The sequence below is a fragment of the Lethenteron reissneri genome, chromosome 36 (assembly GCF_015708825.2).
Source record: "Lethenteron reissneri isolate LAM-NWPU_2019-01 chromosome 36, ASM1570882v1, whole genome shotgun sequence".
NCBI classification, from domain to species: domain Eukaryota; kingdom Metazoa; phylum Chordata; class Hyperoartia; order Petromyzontiformes; family Petromyzontidae; genus Lethenteron; species Lethenteron reissneri.
In genome coordinates this window covers 4,399,848-4,422,877 of record NC_083814.1, presented here as the reverse complement: position 1 = coordinate 4,422,877, position 23,030 = coordinate 4,399,848, and the positions used below count along the sequence as shown (strand labels likewise).

Below are 23,030 nucleotides of genomic sequence, written 5' to 3'. Positions count from 1 at the left end.
GTAAAGAGATGGCATATTTGTCGAAATGTTTTTTAAGAAACATTATTGATATACGTAAGCAGCAACAAGTATAAACCAACAGTACAAATGCTCGGTTATTTCAGCTTTAAAAGCTGCGGTGCAAAGCACCAAGGTGGATTTCTAATTCACTTATATTTTATATTGACAATGTGGAATGTAACTGGTGTTATTGTCACTCACATAATTTAACGTTTTATTAAAGTCACTGAATATACACTCTGCTCAACATAGCAGGCAGATGTGTCACCTTAGTGAACATGTTTATAGGTCTTTGCTGGTAAATCTGAAGAGTCTTCTATCAAATGAGCACATAAAACATATATTACATATCAGTCGTATGATGCGTGTTGGTTTTTTGCAACAGAAATATCTGCTGATAACATGTAACAAAATATCAGTGGTATTTTACACAAATTATGTATCTTCGCTTAAAGCTTTTGTGACTGCAGGAATTCATACTCTTTGGGTCTTTCGGTAAAGTCACGTAGATACCCAAAGAGTATAAATTATGTAGTTTAAAAAACCTCTCTTTACTCTGCCAGCATAACAATGCCGTGACAAGCGGGAGCACCCGATCCATGTCGTTATTTGTTTGCGAAAAGCAATGTTCAATTCACAATTCATAACTACATTAATACACCTCGGGTTCACTTACATGTAACTCCAAAGCTATAATATATTTGTGATTCAGGAGGCACACTGCTTCCGTTGAAGCGAAGAACTGTTCCATTTGAAGCTTGGAAGTCATCGGTGGGATCCTTGTTGAAAACACCTGCAAAGAAATCCCATTGTTCATATATCAGAAAAACGATTTACGTCCAAATTTAGTAGCATGGGGCCGTCCATAATCACCTAGCGGGGGGAGAGGGGTCAGATATTTGGGACGATGTGTGACGAGAAGGGGGAGGGGGGGTTGAGAAATGTGATGTCACATCAAAATGCGCAACTTTAAATACATATAAACAATAATTGTTATAACACTAATTTTGATCAATTTTCATTATTAACTATTTAATTATTTTAATTTACTAAGGTCACCTTTTATTTATTCCATGAAGAAGCATTTTGCTTCTCCATGGGTGAATTTAGAAGCATACATTTTGTAAATTTTTTGAATGATTGTTATTAAACATTTAGATTTTAATTATTCTACCAGGGCTTTTCATTCTGTGGAATTAATATATGATTGTTATAATTGTACTCTCCATTTTGCTTCGTTCTACTACAAAGTTTCAAGTATTTTTTCATAGTTATAATTACTTTTAACATTTTACAAGATAATTTCAATATAATATTCTGAACATCGGCAATTTTAGTTAGACGTTGAATATTTTCAAGTGAATTTTATGCTAAATGTCAGCCTTCCAACACCTCCTTTTTAATACGTGTTTTCTCCTACAACATCAGAGTGCAGCGCCACATTAAATACGCACTACAATGACAATAGTTTAAAGTGATTTGACGCATGTTTTATTTTCTATATGGAAATATGGTTTGGGGGGGGGGGCGCAGAGCTTTGTGACGTCATATTTGAGGGGGGTCTGACTTTTTGTGACGCCGTGTGACGAGGGGGGGTCAAAAATCGGCCAAAATCGCATGACGTTATTTATGGACGGCCCCCATATCAAAACACATAGTTTTTCTTAACAAGACAGTGGATCAGGCTGGCTCATGAAGTTGCTTCTAATTGAACCTTATTTTGATTTCTGGAGTCTCGGACAATGACTGTGAAGGTCAAGAAAGAAAACAGGTAAATACATAACTAAAAACAGTCGATAATATTGCCAAAATAGGAAATAAATACATAATAATTGATGATTATGGCAATTGCCTTTATTCGTAAGTCAAAAATCCGTAACACTCTATCCAGTAACCTCGTTATTTCAGTATTTGATCATTCGTAATTGAGGATAATTCGGCATGGCTGCACTTTCAGCATATATAGAGTACTAGCTTTACTACCCGGCTTCGCCCGAGACTTGGATTCACCACGCCCGGCGGTCTTTGTCTCCCCAGAGGCGATGTTCACACACCACACTAGTTACTCGTTTGAGGCCGAGTCGACCTAGGGGAGGCCCAGAACCGGTTCAAATAACCGTCACCGGTAGTGGCCGTGAGCGGGAATACGAACTCGGGTCGCCGGGTTCGTAGTGCAGCGCGCTAACCACTACACTACAATGCGTTACGCTTCCACATGCGTGGGTCACATGACAGATTTGACGTCACAGCTCACTTGCCGTGCAAAAAAAATATGTCCAGCCTGGAAAGTACCCATATGGCAAATTTCAAGTTTGTTGCATGTCGGGAAATAGGCTAAACATTTTGGACACATATAATCACAAATTTGCCTTTGATATATACGGAGATATAGATTAGTAATTTACCATGAGCCGAATTGCCGTACCGAATGGTCCAATTTCAGCATACACGTGGAGCGACACCGCATGCCACGACCAAAACAATGACTTACCGTATTTTCCCGCATATAACCCGCGGGGTATACCACTTTTTACGAACAAAACAAGACCCTGCGGGGTATATGGAGGTGTAGGCTATCCCAAAATATTTTACACGTGTGACATGTCATAACTCGTTTAATTTTTTCATGGTAAGACTATCCACTGTGCAACACTTATCTTTGACTAAAGCACTGCTGAATAAACCACTCACACTAAAATTGCACATGTTATCACGTTTTAAATTATTGGAATTGTTCGTACAATGAAACGACAATGTTTGAAGTGGGCGCACTTTGTGTTATAGTGACCTCCTATAGCGCTGTTTCGTACAGCGCTCTGTTTACCAAGAATGCATCCTGAATGCCTGTTATGGACATCCCACATTACTATGGAATCTGCAGAACAACCACAATTGACTTCCTAAATTAATACTTGTTTTTGAAGTCCAGAAGGTGATGGGATGAGTCAATTCATGAAATTGATTCGAACTCGCTTCCCTGCTACAGCTCCATCCTACCAGATTAGGGACAATGACGAGCAAAAGTTAAAAGCCATTGACTGTGTGAAGGGCAGCTTCATTGTGACTCACCCAGCAGGCCTTTCGTGCGGTTGTTAAAACTCTCTTGCAATGAGGTGATGAAGTTGAGGGCCCCAGGAAGGCTGGACACATTCACTGAGATGCCCGATGCGAAGGTGGCTACCACCTGTCCGGTTATTGTCCATTTGATCGACACGTTCTGCCTGTAGATGTCATCTAAATGAGAAAAACAAGGTGATAATTTAATATAACGTGGGCACATAAAAGTTAATTATTACGCCCCGTTTCCACACCTATTAGGGTCTGAACCCTGTTAGCCCAGTACCGGTTCATAAATATCAACAGGGGCCCTGGCCATTAGCCTCCATGCTCAACATGGTTCCAAAGTCTTCACCCCTTCTGCTCCACCCACGTTCCCCTTTCCTGCCCACTATCATCCCGCAGGCAATAGGGTGGATGCCAGGAAATACATTGTCTAAACACGTGGTCTTTATCAAAGTGTAAGGGCATGGATCAAGTGATTGCAGGTAAAGTTAAAATATTCTTGCACTGCTGAGTAGATTTTCGTGATTGTGCTGTATAGCTCGCCGATATGTTTTAGGGCTATACTCCTTTGTTTGGCATATTCAGTTTCTGCAGAAGCTCTCAACACATGGAGAAAAACGTCAGACATCATGCCAAACAAGACGCAAAGCGCACCAAACACACATCAGAGCTACATCATGGGACCTCTTTTGCCAGTACCAAAATACGAGAATAGGTTTTCCCCTTTTTTCTGGCAACAAAACAAAAAAAATCAGAGTGTTTTTTGTTTGCATTCTGACCACAAGTATTGTAGTTAATGCAGACATGATTCCTTGTAAAAGGTTTCAGTTTGGTGTTTTAACATCTTAACACCTGTTTTGTTGCCAGAAACAAGGGGAAACCCTATTCTCACACATCAGAATTTAAATATATCGTTTTTGTATTTTTCATCTTATGTTTCATTACTCCTGCCAAGTTGATTGCTCTTCATGTTCCAATTAATTTCGAGTGAACTTTTCAAATTTCACAATTGACGTTACGGGATTTTAAACGTCCTATGTGAAACAGACAGTGAGTATTTGTATGTATTTATTTGTATGGTTAATAAACTATAAAAACTATAAAACTATTTTTTATTTTACCAGGTAAGGCCCAGCGAGCTATATAACTTTTTTTCAGAAGCCACCTGGCCACAACTAATAGCTCAATGAAGTGGCTTATCATGTGGACATTTATCGCAGCCAAATACTCTAAACGCATGTTTCTAAATGTGGAGAGAATAACCGTAGGACCCGGGGAAAAATCTATGCGACCATGGGAAGAACATGCAAACTCCTACTATACAGCATCAGGGTCAGGATGGAACACACAACCTTCTGTATACCATGCGAGGTTAACATCTCGCCACCGTGGCACCCTAATGCACCCATAATAATAATAACCAGGGGTTGCAACAAATGGCGAACATGCTCCCGCTAGGCCATGTTTTTTTTCACTAAAATAGACGGAAAGTTGAACCAAGGGAGTGATGTAATGGCATGTGCACATATAGATTCCATGTTGACTTCAGGATGTCGCAAATACCTCCAGAATAGTCCCAGACCCAAATGGATCCTTCATTGACAAACACAGCTGGTGCAAAGCCCTGTTCAGTAAACCAAATCGATCTATTTGACAGGCCAGTTGATGCGAGAACGCACAGGCTTTCCAGTACAGCCCCACTATAACAGAACGGCGCAAAATTGTGGTACCCATTGGCTGTAGAAATGAGGTATTATAGAATGTTAAATTGTTTATACAAACCTGCAACTTTAATTCATTCAGAGGGATCAAGACAGGTCACATCAGTGACAAGAGTCAATGGTATGGTTATCATTAGGACTCCACAGATAACAAGTATAACCCGTAAAAACAAAGTTTTTCACTATAAATCCTTTATATGCGTGGCGGCTAGAGTCCTCTCGTCCTCTGGCTTGAGATGGCTGCCACCTATGGGTCAGATGATTGTCTGCCAGTATTAAAAAATTGGTAATTAAATATTGAATTTGTTTTCCCTAAACAGTGTAAAATTTAGGAATTTTTTTTCACGAACATTAATTGTCTCGCACAACGAGTCTGTGTGCAAAATGTCAGCTCGATTGGATCACGGGAAGTGGGTTAAAAAACGACCGAAAGATTTGCACGGTCGTAAGCAAGCAAGCAAGCACGCAAGCAAGCACGCAAGCAAGCAAGCAAGCGAACTTAATATAAAGGATTTAAAAATGAAGCACATTATCACCGATACAATTTATCTTAGAGCGTCATGTATACAAAACATACAGAGAAACACAGTATATATGAAGCACAGCGAAATATAAAAACAGATACTGCATGAGTTGTTTTCATCCAGGTAAAACATTCAGAATTATTTACCTGTTGAATTGATCTGTTTGCCATCTACCAGTACTAATATGCTGCTGTTTTTGAGAATCCATTCAACCTGTAAAAGCAAAATTAAACAGTTTGTAAACAATCACGGGTAAAAATGCAATATGTGTTGTCATTGAGAGGTATGGGTAATAAAATACAGGACAGAAAAGTAGATTTTTCAACATAAAAAATAACATGAATAACGGATGCTTACTAACATCTCAGGTGTAATTTTTCGTGAATGCTTCTGTCATGTGCTGTTGAAGATCACTTGAAACTGTTTGGCTTTTTCACATAACCCCACAGTTCCACCGTGCCGTTAAAAAAACTGCTCTCTAATTATCATTGTTAAATAATTTATGAAACCTTCATCTATAGTTTATAAAGATGGGCTATAAGGTAAAGGTGCAGCCCTGAAATTTCACGCTCATGCCACTGCTGGCAAAAGAGTGTCCACTAGAGGGAGCACGATAAAGTCCCTCTATGTGTGTATGTACGTTGAACTTCTTTCGCACCGTACGTAGCCAACGTGGTGTATTTTATTGCAAGTATATGTATTTTTTTTAGACATTTGTTAATCCACTGCTGGATTAAGACCTCCCTATATGCTGTGTCAGAGGTTGCAAACGGGTTTTGATTCCTTACCCGTACCCGGCCGCACCAAGGTCGCAAATGAGTACCCGTACCCGTACCCGGGTATCCGTTCCCTACCCGTACCCGTACCCTATCCGAAATTAGTGACAAACGGTTACTCACCAGTGACTCACGGCCTACCCGTACCCGGCCGTACCAGGGTCGCAAACGGCTACCCGTACCCGGGTATCGGGTAGGGTACGGGTATCGGGTACCCGGTTGCGACCTCTGTGCTGTGTTAGCCGAGGTGGCTGTTTGACCAAGTTTCACCGCACTGCTCAGTGCAGGTTGGTAAACAGCGGGAGCCCAAGGCCAGTTCATATATCAATTGTTGGCCACACGCATCTTAGAAGAGGTGGGAGTATGCACACATTACCCCTATACACGCGTGATCTGCCGATCAGACCGTCTGTGGGGTGCCCATTTAAACTGCTGGGTGGACAGAGGCGGTGGGGGCGGGGAAATTTATGTCTTTAAGCTTGGGAACCTAATATTTGTCAAGCTATTTGCGTGTACCTTAATGCCGCCGGTCTCCTGTGCAACAATGGCTATGAAGGAAGTTGCTTTTGAAGAAATATTGGCGGAGGCATTGGTCCTCGCAATTCCTGTGCGGCCCTGCATGGTGAAATTCACCCCATCTCCAACCGCTTCCAACACAGTGTACTCTCCCAGGCCATTGAAGGTGTACGAGACATTGTCCAGGGTCGTGATGTGAGGGTCGCCAATGAGAAACGCTGCAATGAAAAAGTAACCAAGTTTACAATGCCGGATCGCTGGGGTCATAGCGCAGTATGCTAACTATTGCACCACCATTCCACCTAATTCATGTTTGTGTGTATATTCATGGAACTATACATTTTTTTTTACGATATTCAATTTGACATTGGGTGGTGCTTATCTGGCCCGAAACCGGGATGAACGTTCCATATGACTGAGTTTACACTTATCATAGGATTACAGTTTTTTTGCAAAGTGCCACTTATTGGGGGATGATGGGCTCAGTTGATTGCAGACCAAGATCAACATGTGAACTCTATTAATATATACCGTGTATCTTGTGAATATTCCTCATTCAAGTTTATTTCAATGCCTGAAATGGAGACTCATGTTGCAGCATATCCTGTGATCATAGTTGGAAAGCACTGGTCTTTATATATCAAGCAATGATCTTTGAAAGCTAGCCATTGGGTGACCACATTGGACATATGTGAAAAAGAGCATTATAGCTCATCGGCTTCCACCAGTGTAAATACATTTTGATTCTGAACATTTAAATAAACGTAATTCTTAAAAGAGGACTCTTACCAGCAAACGGTGGCCTGTAGAAAGCACATTGGTTGGGAGGGCGTTTCTGTTGGTACAGACTGCAAAACCTGGCATCTCCAGACTGGCAACATGATTTATATGGTTGTGTTTCATTTGCTGGAAACAAGAACAAAAAAGTGTTTGTGTGTAACATCATTGACTTAGTTCTCCACTGTGTTTTCGGTTTGTACTGTGTATTGTTCAACGTGAGGTCTGATGTTATGTTCAATGTGCTGGGACCTTGTTCAGGAACTGAGAGCTTCTTCAAGAGCTGAAAGAAGCTCTCAGCACATGAAGGTAAATACCGTAGTGAGCAATACGCGGTGCAATCCGAAAACGGACGAAACAACGCAACCGAGACAAATTTACGCAGGAGTAAGGAGTAATAATTTTAGAAATCTATCACCACATTTATAAAAGGCAAAAAAACCCGCTGACAATCCAGGTACACAATTCCCTAAGCACTTGTAACCACATCACTTAAAGCTTTCGTGACTGCAGGAATTCATATTCCTTGAGTCTTTCGGTAAAGCCACGTAGATAGAAAAAATATTTTTAAATAAAAATAATAACAATATCACGACGTTTCGATCGCAACACAAACAATCGTCATCAGGTGAGAGCTGCTGAGGTAAGAAAAAAGCGCTGCTAAGGTAGGGATTTATAAAGGTTTGAGATGGGTGTAGCCCAAGGGTCAGTGGGCGGGGCTAGAGATTAAATGTGCATGTAAATGTAAAATAGGATAAATCTTGATAAACGAAGTTGTGGGAGTGGCCATTGTATTGTGAGAGATTAACATAATAATAGGGTTTTTCCCCTTTTTTCTGGCAACAAAACTGAAACCTTTGTACAACGAATCATGTGTGGATTAACCACAATACTTGTGGTCTAATGATGAAAGAGATTAGCTTGTCAATGTAAGAGATTTGCTTGTAAATGTAAGCTAGGGAGAGCCCGGAAAGGAGCATCGCCACTTGGAGGTAACGGTGGCTGTGTTAGTGAATGTAACTCAAATAGTCGAAGATAACTGCTAACACAGGTAGGCAGGAAAGCAACAACACAGCCAGTTTTGACCTAAACTAGTTAATAACGTCCTTCCAATGATTGCTCAGTTTGTACCCATCTTCTCGGTTGAAATTGTGTCTGTTTATATATCTAGATGGCTTCATGGACGAATCTTTGCTGATAGCCAGTAGGTTTGCAGAGTACCTTCGTCTTGGTAAAATCAATTTTGTGTGTGCCCACAGCGTTAAAATAATGATCAGCCATGGCTGAGGTATTGGTCCTACCGTGTTTCAGATCTGCCTTATGTTCACGAACCCGGTCCGAGACATGTCGCTTAGTTTCCCCAATATAACTGCTGCCGACACAGCTTAATTTGTAGACACCGGAGTATTACATGTCAGGGATCACATCCTTCATAGATGGGATCAAATCACGAATTTTATGTACTGTGTTGAATCGTACCTGGATCTTGTGTTTGTTCATGATTTGGGAAATATTTTTGGTGACCCCTGCTATGTATGGCAAGGTGATGGTTTTGATTGGGTCCTCAGATGGTTCTTTCCCACAGCCACCATTAGCTGTGTTAGTAAATGGCGGCTTGCCATCCTTTTCCACCTCCAGGTGGCGATGCTCTTTTCAGAGCTCTCTCGATCGCAACACTAGCAATCGTGATAATTTACAAGCAAATTTCTTACATTGACATGCTAATCTCTCATAATACAATGGCCTCCCCCACAGCGGCTTACCATCCTTTTCTACCTCCATGTGGCGATGTCCGAGCTCTCCCTAGCTTACATTTACAAGAAAATTTCTTACATTGACATGCTAATCTCTCACAATACAATGGCCACCCCCACAACTTCGTTTATCAAGATTTCTCCTATCTTACATTTACATGCAAATTTAATCTCTAGCCCCGCCCACTGACCCTTGGGCTACACCCATCTCAAACCTTTATAAATCCCTGCCTTAGCAACGCTCCCGCCATATATTTTTTTCTACCTTGGCAGCTCTCACCTGATGACGATTGCTTGTGTTGCGATCGAAACGTCGTGATCTTGTTATTATTTTAATTTTATTTTTTCTATCTACGTTGCTTTACCGAAAGACCCAAAGAATATGACTGACAAAATGTAATAATCCTGAACTTGTAATCATTCAAATGTGAGTCAAGCATTTTGCCAAAGTGCCATTAGGCCAGGAACAATTACAGGTGTAAATAACTTGAGTGTAAAGAAGGTAATAAAATTGCATATCATATAAACAAAAACCTTGTTCTTGCACTTTCCCGCAGAGTCTATATTCATTACTTTTCACAACAGAAGGGCCTCCACTTCAGGGAGCTCTAGAGGCCATCTCTAAAGGCTAATTTGATCTACGGCTCCATGCTTGCTAGACAATTTGGAATAGGTGGCAGTACCCACAGTCTACCCCACCACACACTAACAGCATATCTACCTAACTGTGGTGTTCCGATTTATACGCTGGGTGGACAGCGGCAGTGGGAGATTTAAGCCAATTCACAATACAACTATTTTGCACAATTAAAATCACTTACTCGAGTAAAGTTGAATGTCTTGCTGCAGAGTGTTGGTGATCCAAGGGGTAGGAAGATACCTCTCATACGACCCAGACACAAGAGCCCCAAATGTGTTGTAGTGGCATCTCACCCCTCCACCAAATCTATCTTTATTGAAGTTCTGCAAGCTCCAAAATGAACCTGGCACAAATACAAATTTTCAGCATTAATATGATAGAATTTAAACGGAGGGGGGGGGGGGCGGCGAGCGGGAATCGCAGTGGTTATGTTCACATTTCAGCATTGACATGTATTGGACTAAAGTGATATTGCCATATAAATATAAACAGATTATCCTATATATTTTTTTCTGGTACAGAGATGAGTGTATAATCAATTGTGCAACAGAGAAAGAATGTGTAACTTAATGACAAGTTTATTTTTAAAGATGTAAATATAGCTAGTCAGTTATCTAAATATCTGGTGTGGTGATCAAAATGGTAATTTACTACAAATAACATCAGGAACATAAATCGCTTAGTTTAAATTACATCATCATAAACTGCAACATATTTTTCATCACTAAAATGCAGGACAAATGATAATCTTACAATTAATGGTTTATACAATGTATTTTTTGCAGTGACTTCTTTTAAAAATTTCCCAAAAGCAAATTAATGTTTAGCCTCACCTGTGACATTTAGAGGCTGGTAGCCATATCTGGATATGAGGTCCCCAGTGATGTAGGACATGTCAAACTGTCCTTGCCACAAAGAGCAGGGACAGGTAGTGAATCTGCTGATGGAAGGCAGGACTAACTCATTCCTATACCAGTCCATACACTTGCGTTTTGGATTAGTGGTCACAGCAAAGTTTGTATCCAGCCTGTAAGCCCATCTTCCTGTTAGACCTGCAACACATTCATTTTTTGACGTAATATGTAATCTATAAACTCACCATCATTATTGACAAAAGGATTGGAAAATTAGAAATAAAAAAACCACATGTTGACCACAACACTTAGTCAACACAATGTCATGGACAGAAAATATACACACATATTAACTAGCTTGGATAACAAGGTAGACCATTGCCGCTTTAAAGTAGTGTCCTATATATAGCATTTGCACTCAACTGCTTAAAAAAACTACAGCATACATTATAATTAATAAACGGGCATAGACATATCAGAATATTAATTGTTTCAAAAACCACAAATGAAGTGCCACTTCACTGCAGGAAGCACCGTGTAATGTTTTTAAACATAATACGTTGTAACAAAATTATTTCCACTCGCGACGTTTTACCCATGGCACGCCAAGGATGCAATGCATGGGAAAAGAAAAATACAATGGTAAAAAGGAAAAGAGAAGAAAAAGATTGAGGAAATAAGAGGAAAAGAATGGAAATTAAATGCCAAAACGTGAGCATATGGTCAGGAAAGATGAGGAGAGGGTGGAGGCCACATAAGGGCCTCGACGCTGCATGGAGCAGCATCTGTTTTCACAGGGGGCGGGGAGACGGGAGGGATTCAGAGTGCAAGTAGTCATACAGAGGTCATGTGATTTGCGAGAGGCATAAGCTCATTTAGATATGTAAATTTACCCAGGAAATTCTTGTTTAACAAATACTCTTGAATGTTTGGCATGTGGAAGGAAACCAGTGATGCCTGTCTTACCAGGAACTCTTACAAACCAAGTAGTAACCCAGTTCAATCCTGGTTATCTTCTGAGATCAGGCAAGAAAATAGAGGGGAATTGCTAATAGGAATGATGTGCCAAGTTACAAAAATGGTTATTGGATGCCATGGTAAGTTGGTGGGAAAATGTCTACTTGGCAGTGATAATCACCACAATAACAAAACATGAATAGCAACATTTAACTAAATGAACTGTGGTATTTAACATGTAGGCTTTTGCAACCAATATCATCCATAATAGAGTTTGTTTTGGGTTGGATCGCGTAAATATATAAATGTGTTATTAAAACCTGCCACCACCCAACACAGCCAACTAGTAAGGGTTGTCACGTAAACAGAACATGCCAATTCGTCACTAGTGCAGCACACCGGTGTGTTGGAGAGCCAAGCCACAACATTTACAATCTGAGCACGACGTTTCGCCAGTAATTACAACTAGCTTCATCAGGCTGTGTCGGGTGTGGTATTAAAATACACAAATGCTAAAATATTAGAATTGTATGAAGATGCTGCTTCAATTAACTTTTAAATGAAATTAAAATAATAACAACTTATTCTATGGTCATAATCAACGTTTTTGGGTTTAGATCGCGTTATTTATAAATGTGTCCTAACCCTCCACCACCCGACACGGCCAATCAGTAAAAAAGTGTCACGTTAACAAAAGACAATTAGTTCACTGCTTTAGCCCACCGGTGTGTTGAAGCGTGAAACCACAACAATTTACAATTTGAGTACGACGTTTCGCTGGTAATTGCATCCAGCATCATCGGGCAATTCGCCAGAATGGTGAGGCTCTGCTGTGTCTCCCGTTCTTATATAGAGCAGCAGCAGGGTGACGTCATCATTAACTCATTAACTCATCAGGTGCAAAGATTTAAGGGGGGGTTATTGTAATTATATACTAGATTAGTAATCAGGCTATTGTTACGATGCGAGTTGTAGATTAGTAATCATTTGGAATGTGTTTTATTGTGATTATGCAACATTAGTAATCAGTTAGTGTTTGTTTCCCTTATAAGGAATTGTAATGTATCTTATTTAATAATACGCTTCCAGGCCGCACTAAGCCTGTAGCTGTCTGAGCGATTAAAGTTATTTCTGTTTCTCTCAATTTCAATGGATTCTCTAATTAGTCTTTGCCAGTAGTAACTAGTTTTACACAACACTTCAACGTTGTCAAAATCAATTGAGTGTCCCTGTTGGCATGCATGTTCTGCCACTGCCGACAGTTGTGTTTGCGATAGTTTAATATTTCTCTGGTGTTCTTTTAGTCTTACACTAACGTTACGCCCTGTTTGTCCAATATAGCATCTGCCACATACACAATTAATCCGATATACACCTTCTGTTGATAATTTAGGTAATTCGTCTTTAGTGCACGTTACTAGTTGTTGAATTTTGTGTACTGTACCAAATCTTACTGTAATGTTTTGCTTTTGCAAAACACGGGCTAGTTTGTCAGTTACTCCTGAGATAAATGGTATTTTTATTGTTTTAATAATCTGATCGCTTTCAGTAGTGTTGCTTTGCGATTGTGATTTGGCATTTAGTGCTCTGTTAATTTGAGCATTATTGTAGCCATTCTGTCTTAGTGCTTCTTTAACATGTTTAATTTCTCTCACTAGACTTTCACCATCTGACACTGTTTTAGCCCGATGTATGAGCGTCTTGATAAGAGAGGATTTCTGAGCTGGGTGATGATGCGAATCTGCATTCAGATAGGCATCAGTGTGCGTTTGCTTTCTGTAAACACTGTGTGTTATTTTACCATTTAGGCCATGCCCAAGTAAAATATCCAGGAACGGGAGTGTGTTATTCACCTCCATTTCCATGGTGAACTGAATGGCCGGGTTTTGTGCATTGAGATGATTTAGAAAATCGTTCAGTGTATCTTTACCATGTGGCCAGACAACCAAAGTGTCATCCACATATCTAAACCAAAAGGATGGTTTTAATGTGCTCGAGGCAAGTGCTCTGGTTTAAAAGTTTTCCATGTACAAATTTGCTATAGCAGGAGATAAAGGAGAGCCCATTGCTGCTCCCTCCCTTTGTTTAAAGAATTCGCCTCTCCATAAGAAGTAAGTGTTATTTAAACAAAGGTCAGCGAGTTTCGGAATATCTTTTGGTAAACCTGTATTCTTTAACAGTGTATCAAGTAATTTAAGCGACTCGCTCACTGGAACCTTAGTGAATAGCGAAATCACATCAAAACTCACCAAAATATCATTAGGGTTACGTTTAATATCTTTGATCATATTCACAAGATGTTCTGAATTTCTTATGAATGATGATGTCCTACCAATGTAGGGCTGTATTTGTTTAGTTACATATTTTGCTAATTTATATGTGGCAGAGCCAATTGTACTGACTATGGGTTGTAAAGGGATGCCGATTTTATGGATCTTTGGTAGCCCATACAGTCTAGGTGGTTTTGAAGCCCTTGGCTTAATTAGGAATTGCTCATTTTTTGGGATTAATGAATTTGCAATGATTGCAGTAGTCTTACGTTCCAAAGTATTAGTTGGATCTCGTTTAATTTTAATGTAGGTACTTTCCTCTAATAAATCTTTAATTTTATTATCATAATCGGCTCATGACATCACTACAGTAGTGCGGCCCTTATCAGCTGCTAGGATTTGAATATCTTTATTTAGACGAAGCTCTCTTAAGGCTTTTGCCTCGTTCGAGCTAATATTTACTTTTGGTACTTTACTATTCTCAATTATTTTGGCAACCTCGTGTCTAGTCATCTCTGCCTCATTATGTGAAAGGAGTCTTACTGCCGATTCTACCTCAGCAATTATCTCATCCACTGGAATTGTGCGTGGGGTAACGGCAAAGTTAAGGCCTTTAGAAAGGACAGAAATCATGTCAGTGGTTAAATCAGTGTTAGTCAAGTTCATTACGGTTTTGTTTTTAAATTGTTCGTTTTTAATAGGGATTTGTTTATTTAAAGTCTAGAAAATTTGTTAATTTGGTTAGCATTTGTTAGATTAAACACATTATCAGCCGATTGTTGTGTTATAGTATCGATTATATTCCAATCATGCATGGACACACTATTGCTTATATTTAAATGTAAATGCTTTTGTTGTGGTTTCACGCTTCAACACACCGGTGGGCTAAAGCAGTGAACTAATTGTCTTTTGTCAACGTGACACTTTTTTACTGATTGGCCGTGTCGGGTGGTGGAGGGTTATGACACATTTATAAATAACGCGATCTAAACCCAAAAACGTTGATTATGAATAATATTGGTCGCGAAAGCCTACGTGTTATACTATGGTACTGCATTGGCAGTTGTCAAGAGAGGCCTACGTGCTGTGAAGAAGGGCCGTTGGTCTCTGTGTGCTGTGAAAAGGGACGTTGGTTGGCCTCTCTGTGTGCTGTGAAAAGGGCCGTAGCCCTCTGTGCGGTGAAGGGCCGTTGCTCAAAATATCACCTTAAACAATAACTGGTTTCATAGACACCCTGTAACAAGCTACTGTTCAGGGACCTATAGATCTATCACACTCAGCGGGACGACACTAACGTAAGCTAAAAAATCCAGTTGTGGTTGTGTGCTTGACTTTTACGAAGACTGGTTGTGAAAGATCCATGCTCTTTGTTTAAAATTAACCTTTATATGAACTTGCAAGGAATGTGTGCTGCATCATGCACGTGGTAAACCAACCCACTTTTATGGAGAAGCAACGTGTAAAAAAACAAATGCTTCACGTTAAAATAACGCATTTTGATGTTTTACATATGGCAAAGGAAATCCACATTTTGTATCAAACAGTGCAGCCCCGGAGAGTGAGTGGTCACCATATATGGACATTTTGTGTAGAAATGTTATCAACCATGATGACTTTTTTAACTAAACACTGCCTATTACATAATTTAAGTTGTTAAATGGTGATTGACTCAACCCATAATTCCTTTGGGGGTAAATAAAGTGAGTACCCCGCCAGATAATTTGGCTCTGGGATACAAAATGAGCACTTGCCCACGTTCTATTGTATGGGAAATTAATTGATCTTTTTACGTTAAAATAAAATCACATGATAAACTCTGAACTAATGCCTAACCAAATCTAGTACAATTAATATTAATATAGTGGATGCCATGAAGGTTATGGCTCAATTTCCCCCCGTTTAATTTATCTCCTTATTGCTTGCTCATAAAATGTTATACACATTTTTGAGATGTTGACAAATTTAAGAAATCTATTTACCAAATGCATCCAGACATTTAGATGGTAGAAATCAACACGGCAATGTCGGACCACATAGAAGCCTGAGAACTTCCGAATACAGATTGTCCTGTCCCATCCACCAAATAGTCCAGACGTGGTACCCTCATATTCACGTGCGCTAATACATAAAACTATTCTTAACAATCATAAAAAAATATATATTGTTGATGAAAAAGAAGCCATTACTTTTATGGGAAGTCTTCTCCTACCAAATAACCTTCATATTAAGATAAACATTGCTATCAATAATGAGAGGTTTATAAACATTTTTTTTCTCTCCCTCAAAAGTCACAAGCCCTGTTTGTATTTCCCCAAATACGCCTCGACATCTCCGTATGTTTAACAAAACCTTAAGTGAACATAATGGGAAATCCACAACAGGTGGAATAGTTTTGTTCCCTATATATGGGAAGAGCAACGTATTGCAAGTCATGTCAGAAAACACTACGTTGATTTCAATGTATTAAAGTGTACAAATGAATTACCAGTATTGTTTCCAATGACCGTATCTGGGCGATAGCGAGCTGCATTTGTGGATCTTGACAGTGCGTCATTGTAATAGAACCGGTTTGTTCCACTGTGAGGGGCGAATAAAGACATGAGAGAATCGTTATCACTGATTTCTTTGAAGCAAGTTGACAGCTATATGAGTATTTCATGCTATAACCAGTATTACAAGAAATACAAGTAAACACATATATATATTGAGCTTATCTTTAAAAATCAAAAAAATCTTCGTGACCACGTTCACGGTGTTTTCTGCACACCACTGTGTTCAATGACATTGCAACAATGACAAATGTTCTTTGAGCATTCAAAGACCAGTGGTCCGGTCACCGTGGTTGCCAAAAACACAATGACTGTTGACAACGTTGCACCCCACCTATTGAATCCCATGAGGGCATTGTTAGAACTGGGGTCTCTGGCTTCTGGCCTCCATTGCATGCCTCCATCTTTGAAAAATATGAGGCAGAACGAGGAGTCACCATCCGTGCTCAGAACGGCCTGGAAGGTGTTCGTCTGGAAGTGAAACAGTACCGTCAACTGATTAGTCATTCATTCCGAGTAGACTATCAATTGCTGGACATACGAGACTGAGTTGTAAGAGTATAAATTTAATCGTGGCGGGTGATAGAGCATGCCACTATATAAAAAGTAGTAAAGTATGGATGGATAAATACACAATGTCGACTAATGTATTGAATTGAGCAAGAACATGCTATTTTTATATGAAATTACAGCATGTGATATTTACCTCTGTCCAAACTATAGATTCTATGACGATCCAAGAGCTAGAAATATCACGAATAAATATGCATGCTCTGTTGCCACTTTGATTTAACCTTGATCATGAAAACTGTTTTTTTAAGTCGTTTAATGATGTTTCTAGCACACACAAAACTTGACTAGTCTCACTACATCTAGTAGGTGATTTCCACGATTGTTTTGAGAATATATTCATAATTCAAATAAAAACAAATAATAGTCAAGCTTCGATTTAAAGCTTTCGTGACTGCAGGGATTCATCTTCTTGGTTTTTTCGGTAAAGTCACGTAGAAGGGAAGTAATAAAATAATAAAAATAAAACATAATAAAATAATTCTCACGACATTTCGGCTACAACGCAAGCAGCCGTCTTCAGGTGAAGAATGAGACACTGCCAAGCTAGGAGCTTATATATAACCTGAGTTGGAGGTGGAAGAAGAGCGCCTTAACAAAAGAATGTGCATATCAAGCGGAATTTAGCATATTCATGGGAAATGCGTAGGAGGTGGGCGGGGGGATTTCAAAGTCATATTATGCCCATGCATTATGCAGGATCAGCAGCACCAAAGGGAGGGGCAGGGGGTAGCATTAACAAAGGGAGGGAATGTTAATAGTATGTAGAAGCAATGAAACAGTTAATGCCAGTGAGTGGCATTAACTGTGTATCTTGTGTTCTCCACAGGGAATGCATTATTTGCTCTGCTGCGGGTCTCCTGCCACCGTTCTCCCATTCACATGTTTCATTGCTTCTATATACTATTAACATTCCCTCCCTTTGTTAATGCTACCCCCTGCCCCTCCCTTTGGTGCTGCTGATCCTGCATAATGCATGGGCATAATATGACTTTGAAATCCCCCCGCCCACCTCCTACGCATTTCCCATGAATATGCTAAATTCCGCTTGATATGCACATTCTTTTGTTAAGGCGCTCTTCTTCCACCTCCAACTCAGGTTATATATAAGCTCCTAGCTTGGCAGTGTCTCATTCTTCACCTGAAGACGGCTGCTTGCGTTGTAGCCGAAACGTCGTGAGAATTATTTTATTATGTTTTATTTTTATTATTTTATTACTTCCCTTCTACGTGACTTTACCGAAAAAACCAAGAAGACGAATAGTCAAGCTATCGAGAGCAGTGCAGCCATTCTTGATAAGAAAAAAAACTCAAAAGCTGCTGAGATAGGCCACGATAATGTGTTAACACAGAATTGTCTATTGGTTGAAATCTGAGATAAAGTCCAGTTCGTATCAAGGGTACAGTCCTGATAACCTTGGTGCTACACAGATTGAGACACATTTATAGTTCTGCAATTTAATTCATGTACATGTGGAGGGGATTTTTTCAGAAAAAAATAAAACATTTCTTCTAAACATGTGGTCAATGCAATATACTGTATTTCATAAGTGTTTATCCATCTCTAAAAAAGTACCATGAAAAAACATTTCATATGGCACCTTCTTGAGATGATTACCTACACCTGCGGCACTATTTTTCTAAAAACAATTTATCTGTCAAAATAGTGAACCTGATAAAAATTGTAAACAAACTTAAACTTCGATTTGTTTTTTAAACAAAAGGTACGCCGAAGCGCCTGCCATACATGTATGTACAACAAAGCCATGTTTACAGACATGTACTCACCACTATGACTTCTGGTGTGTACCTATTCGTATCAATAAATTTATGATTAAAAAAACCTGCCTCTTATAATTTTACTTGCACAAGAAAACTGCAGTACTAACATAAACCTATAAGAAGTCCATCATTCAAGATATAGTACTAATGCAGGTACAAGTATAACGTTGACCTTTCTGCTGGTTTCACAGATTCGTTATTCGTATTATTGATGCAACTCGACCTGGATATACTGTATAATTGTGCTTGAGATTGGGAACATTGATGTCAGGAGGAGGACATTAATTTTCCTTCGACAGTCCCTCAAACGTCAGGCATGACTTGCTTACACTCTGAGTCTGTGTGTTCTAAGATGGCTAAAAAGCCCAATGCGAGACCCGCAAACTCTGCCGAGGTTTGGGCAGGTGGTACTTGAGGGCTCGAGTGGGTCGGTCGGTTGAGCTGCAGCCGCGCTCCTTTCACTGCCTGCATTTGACTTCCTTGTGCTCTCACAGAAGAGACTCAAAGTGTGCAGTGCAGACCTGAACGCGACACATCCAGTGTGTGCATTCTGGCCAATTGATAAGCATTTACCATAAAAAAACGAAATATTACCGTAGTGCTACGATTGTAAAATAATGGTTAGCTAATAATTTTATTTTAGTGCTCGTAAAGGGCAGTATTAAAAAAGAGGTGGTTAAAGGGGATGAATCAGGATTTGTTGTTGGTTTGCGAAGATGGAAAAAAACTTGTTTCCCCATTCCAGAGGTTCTAACTCTATATGTCATGACACGAACTGACCAAGTGAGATAAAAACTCTCGTGTGACGGATGACCTTTTGTTATCTTTATGAAAACGTGTTTTTTGTTAAAGATGTTCCATACAGGTATCAAAAATAGAATGTCAGTCTGTACCTCGTGCACAGGACTGGGGGAACTGAAATTTGCTGATAATTTACATACAAAATGCATTTCCTCTTGGTTTATTCCACACGGTATGCAGGTTCACCACCCACTCGCCTAACTTCTTGCCAGCTGCAACCCCACCCTGTAATCTGGTTAGAGCCACCACCCTTGCCTTCAACTGAACAATGTCAAAATTGAGCGTTGTTATATTTCACAAGATACCTTGAATCAAGGAGGTTTTGTACCTTGGTACAACATTTTTTTGTGAGTTGCTGACAAGCTGCGGATATGTGTATTATGCTAACGTATGGAAAATGGTGACATGGCCTTTAGTATTATGTGATATGGTGGCATGGCCCGGTGTTATGGGATATGGATCAAGCATTGGACCCTGGCAATAACAGTCAAAAACCATGGTTATAGAGGGACATGGAATTTAATTGTAAGAAACATTTGGTGAGACTTGTACAATGATACTTGCATTGTACAGCATTCCCACCACTTGCTCAGGGCTCTAAACAGGAGAAGAGTACCACCGCAATGCTCATTTGAGCCAAGAAATCACTATGACTTTTGTATGATATCACTGGGATGGCCTTACGTATTTTAAGTTGCTCCTGGCAGGCACAGCCGGGGCATCCACCCAGGTGATCTTCAACATCCATGTGGGCTCATAGCCACGTGTGTCTGACTGGCTGCTAAAGTTGGCTCGGATCTGCTCCATCACCTTCCCACGAAGGTTCAAGGCATCAGTTTTATTGCTGAGGCCTTGAGTAAAATCATACTCCTGTCAAGAAACAGTGGACATTTGTAGTTAGCTGCAATACTTCATTGTGAACACAAACTGCAGAATAAACGGACACATCACGGTAAGTCGATTGGCAGGTTGAGTGTCGTGGGTGAAAGCGTAGGTATTCACACCTCTTCCGGGATATCTGGTCCGTGTGGAAGATTAGGCCACACACACCCTCCAAATGGGCTCTCTAGAGCGCCCTCTAGTGGACGTCATTCAGCCAGATACCGTGTATGCAACCCAGATCAAGATAAACACTGTGTGTGTTTTGTAAAGCCACTGCTGCTTCTCCATGCCGTGTTGACCAGAGATTTTGTGTTGTTAGCATGTACCATGACGCTGGTCAGTGCGGGATGGTGAACGGGAAGGGCCCAGAACTGGTTCAGATAGAACAAGCCACGGATGTTAGCCGTGGGCTGAGAATCAAAGTTAGGTCAGTAGGTTCATAGTGCAGAATATTAAACCACTGTACTATCACTTCCCAATACAATGACAGTACATGTTAATAAAAAATCGCAGTAATGTGTAATTCAATGTTATGACATACAGAAACAAAAGCCCGTGTTAAGCTATAGTGCTGCCTGGGAGTGTAATTGGAACTCAATGAATTATGCACACCATGTCAATGATTTGTTTCCTATTGAAGGCTACTTTTAACAAACCTGAAAGTACATCGCCCCAGTGTCTGAGGAGAAGTCAGCATCATCCCAGAACACGGCAATCATAGGGATTGAAGAGGCATCTGTAAAACCGTTGATGAAGGGGTTGGGATAGGCAAACCTCGTTGAATCTTCGACATCTTTGAAAATAATCAGGCCATTGTCTGTAAACTGTAGATCAGAAGCATAAACAAGATACCATGAGTACAATTTATATTAAAAAGAATAGCATGCATTAATGGCATAATCAATTTTTTTGCTGTCAATCATCACCTTAACTGAAAGCACCTTTGTCAGCATCATCAACATCATCCTACTTACACGTAATTGTAATAAACTAAACTGCGAAACAATTTTTATTTTACCTGGTAAGGCCCACTGAGCTACATAGCTCTTTTTCAAATGATAGGTCAACGAAGTGACTTATCATGTGGAAATGTATAGCAGCCAAATACTCGAAATGCATGTTGATTCTAAATATGGAGAGAAAACCGGAGGACTCGGAGACAAATCCACATGACCACGGCGAGAGAGAGAACATGCAAACTCCAAATATACAGGTGTCAGAGTCAGGATTTTACCCACAACCTCCTGTATACCAGGTGAGGTAGTTTATATTTTACCACCGTGGTGGCCCATGCCAACACCATTGGCTCTGTGAGGTGATAATTATGTTTGCACTTAACTATGCAAATGAATAAATGTAAAGCAACGCGTGAAATAAAAAAAAACAAATACATGTTCTTAAGGATTATGCTAAAAAATGCACACGCATACACGTTTTATTAATTTACATATAAAGTAAAGAGTTTAAACATAACTGGCTACTGTACTTACATACAATCGCTGGTAGAACTTGGAGGCAAAAGGAAAACCATACGGAGGTGAGAAGAACTGAGACACTGAATCCGTGGAAATGGGCTTCATAGTTGCGTCACCCACATTTGGTCCATATTCTAAAAGTCTTTTCTCTACATATACAAAATAAACACAAATTGCCACATTTTACAATGAATCTTTGCAGTCACGAAATCTTTAAATGTAGAATTTTACAATGCGTTCATAAGTGACATACCAGTGGATGTTGGTCTTCAAAATACTTAATTTCCTGGTTAATTGCCATAGTCTGCAATTAACTTTACACGAGCTGTAATGTTTCAATTCGATTTGGGTTCTGCATGTGCTGTGTAGGATTTACAATGACAGGTCATGCACGACTAACCTAATTATCTGGAGTGATGGAAGGTAAGGGACTGCCCAGATAAAAAAAAAATCACAAAGCTAGGATCGTGCAAAACACGTGGAAATCAGGCTATCAAAACATTGACATAATGGGGGTGATGGCATTGAATGTGTCATCTGTTTTTGGTTATACTTGCCGACGCATTTGCAGTCACGTGAGCACCGAGTCACTGACCATCAACGATTGAGGACCTGCTAATAATTGAACCATAAGGACATCGACTAGACATCGTCACTTCATGTGACGATATCTAGCTGCTTGACTACCACAGGAAGCAGCTGCTTGGACTAAATATCCCACACTCATTCCCTGATGGCATGCAAAGGCTGGCATTTCAAAATGAGGTTATAGCAGTGCACAGAAACAGCAGTATGGGCAATACCAACTGCACGACTTGTACAACATTGTACGATGTGCAATATCAAGAGAACTATGATTCCTTACCAATGCATTGAACACCATCTCCCTCGTAACCGGCATTGCATTTGCAGCTGTAGGAGCCCGCTGTGTTGGTGCAGGTGGCACGCGTGGCATGGCAGAAACGCGCTACGCACTCGTCAACATCTACACACGTGCAGTAAACACAAACGTGCATGCAGATGACATGCAACCGCACACGCAAAGATCCACAGAGTACAAATGCTCGAACACACAAATGCACCCATACCTATGTAGTACTAATACTTACGCGATCCCGG

The 23,030-nt window shown here is 40.0% G+C and overlaps 1 protein-coding gene across 1 annotated transcript in view; it reads right to left on the bottom strand.

The window, feature by feature from the left end:
- LOC133351032 (uncharacterized) overlaps nucleotides 1–23,030 on the bottom strand; it is an 87,915-nt gene that overhangs the window by 48,429 nt on the left and 16,456 nt on the right. Inside the window, exons 14-26 of the mRNA XM_061565918.1 lie at nucleotides 22,777–22,896; nucleotides 21,927–22,060; nucleotides 21,093–21,260; nucleotides 20,239–20,424; nucleotides 16,736–16,872; nucleotides 16,338–16,429; nucleotides 10,605–10,823; nucleotides 9,953–10,114; nucleotides 7,390–7,506; nucleotides 6,601–6,818; nucleotides 5,455–5,521; nucleotides 3,070–3,234; nucleotides 677–793 (exon numbers count right to left, since the gene is read on the bottom strand). Coding sequence (XP_061421902.1) covers nucleotides 677–793; nucleotides 3,070–3,234; nucleotides 5,455–5,521; nucleotides 6,601–6,818; nucleotides 7,390–7,506; nucleotides 9,953–10,114; nucleotides 10,605–10,823; nucleotides 16,338–16,429; nucleotides 16,736–16,872; nucleotides 20,239–20,424; nucleotides 21,093–21,260; nucleotides 21,927–22,060; nucleotides 22,777–22,896 — 1,902 coding nt within the window. The remainder of the gene's footprint in view (nucleotides 1–676; nucleotides 794–3,069; nucleotides 3,235–5,454; nucleotides 5,522–6,600; nucleotides 6,819–7,389; nucleotides 7,507–9,952; nucleotides 10,115–10,604; nucleotides 10,824–16,337; nucleotides 16,430–16,735; nucleotides 16,873–20,238; nucleotides 20,425–21,092; nucleotides 21,261–21,926; nucleotides 22,061–22,776; nucleotides 22,897–23,030) is intronic.